Here is an 11,212-nt window from a genome sequence, read left to right as displayed (position 1 = left end):
ATTACATTGCATACCTATAATGTAGGTAGGTAATCAAATGGTGCAATAGACATTGTTCTTGAGGTCGTCAGAGTAAAATAGTTATTGTATTACAATTTTTTTATTTAACGAATTATTTTTTAAATCTTTGCTCTAGCTTAGCTTGGAGTTCGACATACGCTTTTTGGAACTAGTGTAGCCATTCATCAGGGCTCTAGCATGTTCAAGACCACTGGTTTGTAGTGTAATTACTTGTTAAGCATGTATGTTTTGCTTATAGAGAGCGAGCTTAGTCGGGTTATATGTAATCCCAAATAAACTAATAATTGTGTACAAGTAAATATTTACTTACAGTGGCAATGTGATGTTCCCTAATGTTTTACTCAACAATGGGGACATAATCAATTCAGCATTGGTAGAGTTGGGATACCTGACCAAAAGCATTGCAGTGTCAATGCCTGGGTTCAGTTCCGTTCTGTAATTACAAAAAAAGAAAGTGTGATCCAGTAGATAAATAAATAAATTAACTAAATAAATAATGCACACACTCATAGTGCACCAAGGACACAGACATAGACAACTATAAATTACATCCCAATTCACGAGATAAATAATCTAGGCCATACAAATATTTCTTCCGGCCCGGGAATTGAACTTGTGACTTCTACGTGGCTGACCAGCATGGTAACTGTTCGGTCACAGAGGCAATTGCTATATCTATCATTAGAGGGTTCCTAAAATAATGTCTAACCATATAACTTGAAAAAGTCCGTCTGAAGTTTAGAGTGAAATTTACATTAAAATAGCTTTCAAGTTTTGAAATTTAATAATTGTTCTGTTATACCTTTGAATATATAATTGCCCAATTTAAACATGTTTTAATGCATTGCAGTACCAAGTAAATTTGAAAAATGCTTCTGTCAATAGGTAAAGTCATTGTAGTGAGTCTGGATCCTGCTCTTGGATCAATGTAAATCAGCTTTAAAAATGAGCAAACCTTATTATTATTATACAATAAGATAACAACATTAGGTTTTTACCCATCACAGTAGAGTTCAGGAAGCCTAGAGGTGTCCACATTAAGTCTAATCAAGAATTCAACCACATGGCTGCCAACCCAGACCTCAATATCCTGCTCTGATGTGAGAGCATCTCCTAGCAGAGCACTGTACTCAAATGAAGCTCGAGAACTTTCATCTTCATTTAATTTCCTTATCTGTAAAAAATAAACTTATAAATTTTGAAGGTTTTGATAATAATCTTGATGGGCCAGGCAGCTGGGAAGCGGAAGATTGGAAGAAGGAAAATATCATGGTCTTGTAATGGCAATATGCATGCATGCATGGAACAACTATTCGGGCTAGCTCTAGACAAAGAAACACATAGAAAACTGACTGCCGACCTTCAATAATAGAGGGGCACTTGAAGAAGATAATAACCTTAACTCTGTTTAAAGTACCTATCATACTATTTCTACACTTAAGACAGATAATGGGATGTAACTTAGGTTGAAGTAACTAAACAAATCATTATAATGCAAATTAGAATAGTAGTTATTCTAATTTGCATTATGATTGATTTGAAAGACGTGAAAAGCAGTTACATCCACCACCAGTACATATTACGACTTTTTCTATGTGCTTGTTGCAGATGTTTGGTTTTTTTAATGACTTGTTTGCCATAGCGTCATCTGTGAGAAATCTATTTCTTCACTTAGCCAGTTACCATTACAACTACCAGCAGCTGACTAGAGATGTAGCTTTAATAATTTTAATTAAGTTTAATTAAATTTTAAAGCCAGGAATTTTTGAAGAGTATGATATTTGTATTAATTATATTAAAACTTTATAATGTTTAAATAAATGTAACTTGTTCTATCTGGAATTTTAAGTTCATGTAGAACAATCAACATTTATGGGTTTTAAATAAATGAATGTCCAAATAATCTAAACAATCACAAATTCATATAATTTTTGATTTCTCAATGGATCTGGTTAACAATTTATTGGTTCACATCCCTAGTTCTTTAGCGGTGATAGTTATCAAAATGGGCCTGTTAGATAGTGATCACAAGTAAGTAACTCAATAGGAGCATTTGCCTGTAAATACACGGGTTGTTAGCGCATGACATGCTCATTTTATAACAACCTGGATGCTTATGTGCAAAAACAGTATATTTACTACTGCAGTGATATTGTGAAATTAAACCAAATGATTAGACCACTACATTTAAACTGAATTTTGATCTAATATATGCAAAACAGGTTGGCAATCACATGATGTTATAAACAAAGCAACAGGCAATGTAACCTTTAAGTTTATTACTACACATTTAAAAATGGTTTGAAGTTACATAAATTAAAATTACCTGATGGCTTTTATAAAGACTAACCAACTCAGATACAACCTCGCTTAAAGCTCTAGGGTCATTCTCATTCCATTTGGACAGGCTCGGCAATTTCAATTCCAAGAAATCTTCATCAATGCTGTTTAGGAAGCTGTCGTCATCAAATCTGAAATCTGGAGCGAACCATGGTGCCGAAGAGTCGAATATAACCTCCCATTTCAGCTTTTTCGAACAATAAGGTAGAACTATTCGAAATTGACTCTCAATCCCATCTGAAGAACCGGGGATTCTTTCTATGTCAACTTTGCCTTTGCAGAGACCTGAAATATAATTTATATAATAATAGATTGCTAACAGAATAATGCGAAAATTCGTACATTTCTGGAGTTTTATTTACCCAGTTTTAATTCCTGGTAAACATTTTGAACATAGGGTCGGAAAACTGGTGCTATACTATTGACGATACCAAAGTGCTCCGTGGACATTTTAGCATTTATTTATTTGGTCAATTGCGTTAATGGCAATAAAAAGGTTTCGAACATTATTAAAATATTAGTGACTTCTTTTTAATACAATACAGTAAACAACTATTTCACAGAAAGAGCAAACCACAGAACACTATACTCACAAGAAAGGAGATACCAGTGACAAGAGCGAAAGAAAAAAAAAAGCAAGGAAATTGGAATGGAACACGCATTCACGTTATTCAATTTCGCCAACGTAGCGATAAAAAATAATATTTGTTTTGATATGACGTCATTTCCGTCTATGGACAAATCGATTTTTTTTCTTCATTCACCGCATATTTTTTAATCTGTCTGTGTTTTGTCGCTTGACGCAGCTGTGTCGTTTGCTTGTTTGATTTTCCATTATAAAAATATTTCTTATTTCTAGTTTATTTCCGTGTTTTAAAGTGTGCAACAAACAAAATTACTTCGATAAAGTTTCAGTCAAATAGATTTCTATGCAGCAAAGCCCTGAAATATCTACTAAATCAAATTTATTTCTGTGAACTACCTACTCGGTTGTATTTAAATTACATCAGTAAAACATTCGTGTATATATGGAATAAAAGTTATGAAAGAAATGAATTCTATACAGAATAACATTTCCGATCTGTTGAAGTTAGCCAGAAAATTCAACTGCTTTTATTTATCCGGTAAGTTAATAATTTTGTAGTTACGTTATGAACGCACAGTCCTCGATAAATTGTCATTGATGAGATTTTTTTATGTGTACAGGTATATGTCAAGGCACATGTAAGCCTTTCTTTGTAGCGGGCAACCAAGTTGGCTTAATTCGGCCAGATGTTATGAAACACATACAAAGATTTCCAGAGGTATGCTCTGTTTTTACTTGGTTTGTTATCACTTTCATAAAAATTGTTGAAGATACTTGGATTTTTCTTCAAAAACAATAGTTCATTGAAATTGAAATACCAATTGTATATAAGACAGGATATGTATAATATATATTGTGCATGTACTGTCTTATTGAATCATTTCCTGGATAAATAATAAATGTAACATTTTAAATAATTTTTACAGGTTTTTAATATAACTGGGACATATGTAGAGTTGAATCCAGCATTTAGAGATTATAAAGAAAGGACTTCTAAAGTTGCAGATATGTTGATGAAGCTGCGGAAGGAAGATGAAATAATAGCCTTGAAAGGCTGGAGAGATGAGGTTGGAAACATGCCTTTCATTTTAGGAATAATTTGTAGCCAAATGGTTCAAACAGTTGTTCCACTAATAATTAACTTTCCACTTAACTTTGCCATTTTGTTGTTGGACTATATGACATTCAGCCAAAGTATTTAATTCAAATCAAACTGATTGCCTGTCTAGAATTACCCATTCCAACAGATTAGAGTTTTCATTAGAACACTCTTGACACTGGAGGCTATTAGGCTACACTATTATGTTAGTGGTATTCCCTTGCTATGTGTTTGAGGCTTTTAAATTGTAGCTGTATGTTGAGTGATGGCCGTAGGTCGGAAACAGGTGCTACAAAGAGCCACATAGAGTTGTTAAATCCACCAAATATTAATTAATTACTGTATCGAATTCCAGATTTCCGGAAATGGTTTTACTGCATTGTAGGACAAAACTACTCACCTAGGAAGTCTAAGTTGGATTCGAAGTAATTCTAATGGTGCCATGTAAAAAATGTAGTAGATTAGTGACCTTTTACTAAAACAGAGAATAAAAAATTAACAATAATGGTCATTCTCCACCCCTCTCTAGCTTTTTTAGATACCACATATTGATGGTCACATTAACGGTACAGCAAAATTTGCTAGTAGACCTCAAGAAAAACAATTAAAAATTTAATTTCCGAGGGGAATTTTAGGACATTTTAGTTTGCATGAGAATGTTGTGATCGCGCCCTAAAAATATTCTATTTAAATAAAAAACACAGTATAACAGATGTTCATAAATTTGAACCACTAGTAGAAATATCGTGTTTTGAAAGGAAAATATTCACACTTGATTATTTTAATACTGTTTGTAAAAAAATGCTACTAATACTTCATGTACTTTACGGAATCATTTTGACTGTTAGCACCTCCTCTCCTAATTGTTTGTAACTTTTTGTCATACTGAAGTGATGCTTTTGATGAGTCAAGTCATATTTATATAAGTTAGTTTGGTATAGTGTGCTATGATAAAGTGGTATGTATGGTATCCTCACCTCCAAGTTGTAATACCTATTTTGCATATTGTCAGTATAGAAAATTGCTCCCGCAATTTTTACCTTTTCTAGGAAACTTACCATCTTGGTTCTTACAATTAAAGTTAACTTTTGAAGATCACGGGCATGATTCCCAATAGGACTTATGTGGGAAATTCTTGGAGGTATTCTTGGAGGCTCTAGCCTTGGAGTGAATTCTGTTGCTCTCATGCTCATAGTACAGATAATCCTCTAGTTTGAGATCAGGTAATTGATGTGGTTGTATGGCATATTATTATTATTTTTGGATTGTTACTTGGAATGTTGTCCTTTAAATTGCTTAGTGGATTTCAATCAGTGTACTGATTAAAACTCTGTATGAAAATTTGACTATTTAAATTACAATGTTTACTCATAGTTATTTGAATACAGCCATAGTATAGCATAAGCGGGTAAGTATTGATAAGGGATCTCTCTATTTTACATCTAACTAAAAGAAGTGGACATTTAGTCTTTTAAAAAAAAAGTTAATAAGTTAGATTATTTGATTCAGGATCAGGCATCAAAAAAGGAGTAATATTTATTTATTTGTTAACATGCTTTAATTACAGTGTTTTTGCAAACTTTATAGCAGTGATAAATACTTAAGGATATCTCCCTAAATATTACTGTACTAAATTATTGTAAGTGTAAAAATATGACAGTAATAAATTATATAATGTGATAATTATTTATTACTGCTATAAATTTTGCAAAAACATGTAGGTCGTTATTATTCAGGGTTATTCAATATCTATTTATACCACCAATGGTCAAAGTAGGGTGTTCCAAATGAGTAGATAATTGTCTACATATAGTAGATACAAGCAGTTACATAAGAGTGGGTAAAAGCCACCGAATAATAATTAACCACTTTTTTCGAATTCCGGATTTCGAAAAAAGTGTTTTACTGCCACCATAAGATAAAACTACTCACCCAAACAGGAAGTTGGATTTTAAAGATTACTTTAAAATCCAACTTCAGTTTCCTGTCTAGGCGCGAATAAAATTATCTAGTGGTGCCTTCTAAAAAAAAACAGATAGTGACCAACTCATAACCAGAACCGTAAGATTCTCTTAGTTTACTGTTTTTATTTTCGCTGATTGGGTTAAATGTTTGCACAGGAGTGAGTGGAGGAGGGGCAGAGTTGTGTTATCAGCTACATGTTCGAAATTCGAATCTGCCTTCACTTATATTGCTCGTGAGAGCCTACGTCAGCACTGTATCAAAATATTAACATACTGTGGCCGTAGCAAGGCAGTATATATCACAAGAAATGTGTGATAAACCTCCCTTTGACACATTTATTTCAGTTGATTAGGCTATGTTGCCATTATTGCTGAGATGGTTGTACCAGAGACTATTAAACCATCTCGAATCCAAAATGCGTACGTAAGCTATGTCTTAGACAATTAATATACACAAGACAGACAACAATTCAACTTGGGAGATTTGAGAGCGATAGGTTTCAAGTTTAACATTTCATAAAAAATGTTTGCTTATTATATCTCATATAAATGTTGTCATACCAGACAATTTCAGTGCAATTTAATATTTCGAACGCAGAATGAAAACTCCGGTGAGAAAATTTAATATGGTTTCGGTCTTTTCAGGAAAATTAGCATAGAGTAATCATTTCGACGATATCAAGTATGATTATAGAGTAATCATTTCGACGATATCAAGTATGATTTACTTACCTATGAAATGAATGAGTTTAGAATTTTTCTGTTTGTAAGACTGTCGCCTTGTTGCGGAATTTACAGAACTTATCTTTCGCTTATCCAACACGAACATTGAATGTCAAAAGGGTGTATTAGGCTTCACTCACGTGCTAGAGCACGCCGCGCTGTGTATTAGCAATGATCGGATAATCTGGAGCTTATTTACCTAAACTTCAGTTTTGCCTCCACAAATAAATAATGTGAATATGCCTTTCTGAATAGAATATATAAATAATTTAGTCAATCCCAGGTTCTGGGATTGAGTAATTTATATTATTTACGAAATAACTGTAAATTAAGTACAAAACAACATTTTAATAATTATTTACTTAGGAACACAGAACAAGATGTACACCGAATGTACCTAGAGGACAGACGCGTCGTGTGACGTGATTTGGATAGAATGGGATTTTGATCAATTAAGGGATGAACAGGGGACTGAGGTAGCGGGCATGACCACTCACATAAATACTTTTACTATAGGAGTAATAATAGTAGTAATGTAGTAAAGTAATATAATAAAACATTTTTTTTACTGAGGTTAAGTTTAGAATCAATGCGTATACCATCTTAAAAGTAAGTTTGTATGTATATTACACATCAATTTATATCAATTTTAAAAAAAGAAGTAAAGAAAAAGAAAAAAGAAGTTTCATGAAATTGTGTGTAAAAATATTATTTTGCAAAAACGGGATTAAAGTCAGACACAATACCCTTAGTTATTCAGAAAGGCATATCCATATTATTTCTTCATGGAGGGTAAAAACCAGGAAGTCCAGGTAAATAAGGGCCCGAATATTCGATCACTGGTAATAAGGCACACGACACGCCCCGCGTAGCCGGAGGACGTACCTGGTGGACAAGACGTTATTAATATTTTATCGAAATAAGCAAAAATTGCCAAATTTACTCGTAATATTCGATAGTTTATGATATGATAATATTCGATAGTAGCATGCCAAGTTGGTAAACTATTCATCACTAGTAGTAAAGGTAAAGGCTAGTTGGCCAGATGATAGTAATATACATTAATAGGTAGGTAAGTAAATTATTCATCAATAATGACGACACCACAACATTTTGTTCTGACGCACAAATGCGAAGTGAGAAAATGCAATTGTACAAAATTGAAATAAAATTTAACGTGATTTTCGTGAGCGGTTCGAGAGCGCATATTGTTGAATAATCTCCGATCTCAATATAATAGTTATTCATATTCCTATATTCGTATGCTTAAGTATGTTGTTCTTGAAATACTTATCCTTTGCACTACTATTTCAGTGTTTTGAAGTAAGCCTTCCTTTCTCCTCTGAGAGCCTTTTGGAAATGGACAGGAGTGCCTTCTGTTTATTTGGCATTAGGAACTATGGCGTCAGTGTCACTGGCTACTTATACCATCCAACCAAAGGGCTTTGCATCTGGCTCCAGCAGAGAAGTTTTACTAAACAAACTTGGCCTGGTAATTATTATTTTCTAACGGCATCGATAAAAACCACATAATCCTAGTAGATGAACCCGACTGAAATGAAGTTTCATTACATCTAGAAAATTGATACATTTTTTTAACCATATCTTCTAGAATTAGGATATTTTACAGTCTTGTAATCATAATGTTTCAGTTTTTATTATTTGCAATTAATAAAAATGTGAATTAAAGTTTGTGTTAATTTCTAGGAAGTTGGGATTGCTTTGTAAGTGGAGGTTTGGCTGTAGGCTATGGCATCCTAGAGACATGCATAAAGGAGGCTGCTGAAGAGGCTTCTGTTGAAGGAGACCTTATAAACAAACTTTTACCAGCTGGCTGTGTTAGGTAAACTATAGAAATCCTATATTGTTTATTTTATTACATACATTTATACATCTTATTACATACATCATCAAAATGACAACCTAATTATGGGATTCTTTTACAGCTTCTATTTCGAGAGCGAACGAGGTTTATTCCCTAATACAGAGTATGTGTATGATCTGGAGTTGCCATTAGATTTTGTTCCTAAAAATGCTGATGGTGAAGTGGAGACATTTGAACTGTTGACTGCTGAAGAATGTATCCAGAGGGCTCTCTCTCCTCACTTTAAAACAACGAGTGCTCCTGTTCTCCTAGACTTTCTTATAAGGAAAGGATATATTAACCCAGAAAATGGTAGGTTGAGAACATCATATACAATTTCTAATTTATTTCAACACGCAAAAAATTGTAGTGTGCTATTATATTTTTGCTGTAGGAATTAGTAACATTCTCTTATCATGGAAATAATTAATATTTTGCACTGAGGTCACTGCTGTTACAGAAAATGTGGCGGCGCGTTAAAACGAAATAATTGAAGTCTTCATTTCTTTTTTCAGAGTCTAACTATCGGAACCTAGTAGAATTGCTCCATGTACCATTGCAATCAATCTACAGCTGGCCTTTCACCATTTCCAACACTTTCAACGGTGACAACCATGGGAGTTGTGTTGATTCTAACTAGTACTTAAAGTATGTTCTTCTCTAATGTACTTCTATAATATTTTCATTTTAGACGCACGAAGTTAATCAAGATACCATGTTGAGCAATTTCTTTATATTATTTTAGTATGAACCAGTATATTATTATATGCAGCAAGTGAAAAAAAAACTTATAGCAATACAACATGGCCTAAAGGTTTATTGGCCTTATGCTTAACTACTTAGGTGAGCTTTAAGTGTTATCTAAGTATATTTTTTTTCTATTTTATTTAAATACCCAGTTATGAGATTTCTTGACCAAATCTTGATGTATGTTATGTGTAGTTATTTCAAGACACCATAGGTTAGCTAGGTATTGTTAATTTCTGTGATACTTTACCAGTTTGGTATAAGGTATTGTGTATTATTTAGTTGAAATCCCACCTCTATGAAATACTTTCAGATGTTTTAAGTATTTATTGTAATTTTTTTACTTCACTATTTTTGGTTTTATTATGTTATTGAATTTAACGTTCTGTCATAAGATATAATTATTGTGACTAAATTTTTTTAAATAAAGTGTACTCATACAAAGATAGAATACTTCTAGCGACTAGGTGCTACTTACTAACGCTAATGTTATAGTGTTAGGGTAAGTTTTATCGGTCTACAATATTCAGTACTTACATATAAGGGAACAGGAAGGCCTGTGGCTACGTACACAGAGATTAAAATGGAAACAAAATGTATTGATAATGTTGTTATAAAAATATTCAGTGGTAGACTGGATCGCATGTTTCTAATAGTCTAGTCATACAACAATCGTGTATCGAGGCTTTGCAAATCTATAAGTCTTTTGTTTACCTGTTTCTAAAAATTTTCCTTATGATGTTAAGCATCGAAAAGTAACAATTGTTGACATTGGCTAGCTTCAGTCATACAAATTAATCACGAATATGGTAATATTTATTGTAATGCTATTTTAACGTTTTGAATTTTTGTTGGCTTTTGAGATTTGATCCAAAAACGACAATGATATACAAGATATAGCTAAAAAGTAATTAATTAGATGTAGTGAATATGGTTAAATTCATAGTATACAGCGCTAGTGGTTCGTAATGTGTTACGTCGTATTGCAATTTTATACATTTCTATGAATGAACTCATGTTATTGGCGAAAGATTTTGTACCTCGAATAAATTATATTAATAGAATGAATAATCTACGTAAATTATAGTATGTAACCGTTTACAATTTGCGATATTTATAGCAATTCAATAGTGTTTTCTTAAAAATTAAAAATTTAAAGTTTGAATTCAATTATTTGTTTTATTGCGACAGAAAAATCCCGATAGCACAGTTGTAGAAAAATAAGTAGTAATCACAGACATCTAGATAAACGCTGCAAGTACAGCAATTTGTATGAAAACCAAGCGTGCCACATTTTTTGTACCCTCTATGACGTCACAAGAAGGCAGTGGGCAGGATACTTTAAAACTTGGTATTAATTATCAATTGCTTTGAACCATGTGTAAAATCATAAATATGGTTTATATAGTAACGTATACATAAATAAAACACATAAAGCATTGTTTTAATTTTTATTTGTTTTTCTCTTTAAATTCGTCAAATCAGGGGGTCTACTCTCGATCTCCGTCCGACATCCATCCGAAACAATTACTGCCAAATAAGCAATACTTGACCAAATGAAAAGACGCGTGATGCGAATGAAACTTCGTACTGGATACTTGTCTTTTAATTTTGTCGAATATTGCTTATTTGACAGTAATAACTGCCTCCGTGGCTGAACGGTTACCGTGCCGGACTGCCACGCTGAGGTCCCAGGTTCGATTCCCGGGCCGGGAGAAATAGTTGTATGGCCTACAATTATTTCTCTCGTGAGTTTGGGTGTAATTTGTGGTTGTCTATGTGTGTGTCCATGCCACCCGCGACACAGGGTTTCCCTAGTGCGGGGCTATGTTGAGTGTGTGCGTTATTTATTATTATTATTTATTAAA

At 33.1% G+C, this 11,212-nt stretch overlaps 2 protein-coding genes across 2 annotated transcripts; one reads left to right on the top strand and one right to left on the bottom strand.

Moving 5' to 3' along the window:
• Window positions 1–308: 308 nt before the first annotated feature.
• Window positions 309–2,948, bottom strand: LOC113236881 (BRISC and BRCA1-A complex member 2-like). Its single transcript, XM_026473091.1, has 4 exons — window positions 2,724–2,948; window positions 2,348–2,646; window positions 1,020–1,195; window positions 309–454 (listed from the first exon to the last, which is right to left on the bottom strand). Exons 1-4 carry the CDS (start codon window positions 2,809–2,811, stop codon window positions 328–330), a joined length of 690 nt encoding a protein of 229 aa, XP_026328876.1. The 5' UTR covers window positions 2,812–2,948; the 3' UTR covers window positions 309–327.
• Window positions 2,949–3,250: 302 nt separating this feature from the next.
• LOC113236460 (uncharacterized protein YJR142W) lies at window positions 3,251–10,439 on the top strand. The gene is made up of 7 exons (XM_026472538.1): window positions 3,251–3,485; window positions 3,568–3,665; window positions 3,874–4,014; window positions 8,048–8,225; window positions 8,441–8,576; window positions 8,680–8,909; window positions 9,113–10,439. Exons 1-7 carry the CDS (start codon window positions 3,404–3,406, stop codon window positions 9,235–9,237), a joined length of 990 nt encoding a protein of 329 aa, XP_026328323.1. The 5' UTR covers window positions 3,251–3,403; the 3' UTR covers window positions 9,238–10,439.
• Window positions 10,440–11,212: the final 773 nt, after the last annotated feature.

This window comes from Hyposmocoma kahamanoa, unplaced genomic scaffold (assembly GCF_003589595.1).
Source record: "Hyposmocoma kahamanoa isolate Upper Pololo Valley unplaced genomic scaffold, ASM358959v1 92, whole genome shotgun sequence".
Classification (NCBI taxonomy): domain Eukaryota; kingdom Metazoa; phylum Arthropoda; class Insecta; order Lepidoptera; family Cosmopterigidae; genus Hyposmocoma; species Hyposmocoma kahamanoa.
Note: the sequence above shows the minus strand (reverse complement) of the source record. Positions and strands in the feature narration are given on the sequence as shown.

Excerpts from the sequence above, each read along its gene's own strand:
- LOC113236881 (XM_026473091.1), bottom strand. The coding sequence starts at position 2,811 with ATGTCCACGGAGCACTTTGGTATCGTCAATAGTATAGCACCAGTTTTC. Across the intron at positions 2,647-2,723 it reads TTACCAGGAATTAAAACTGG|GTCTCTGCAAAGGCAAAGTT; the intron begins GTAAATAAAACT and ends ATTATATTTCAG. Across the intron at positions 455-1,019 it reads CCTGAACTCTACTGTGATGG|AACGGAACTGAACCCAGGCA; the intron begins GTAAAAACCTAA and ends TTGTAATTACAG.
- LOC113236460 (XM_026472538.1), top strand. The coding sequence starts at position 3,404 with ATGAAAGAAATGAATTCTATACAGAATAACATTTCCGATCTGTTGAAG. Across the intron at positions 3,486-3,567 it reads CAACTGCTTTTATTTATCCG|GTATATGTCAAGGCACATGT; the intron begins GTAAGTTAATAA and ends TTATGTGTACAG. Across the intron at positions 3,666-3,873 it reads ACATACAAAGATTTCCAGAG|GTTTTTAATATAACTGGGAC; the intron begins GTATGCTCTGTT and ends TAATTTTTACAG.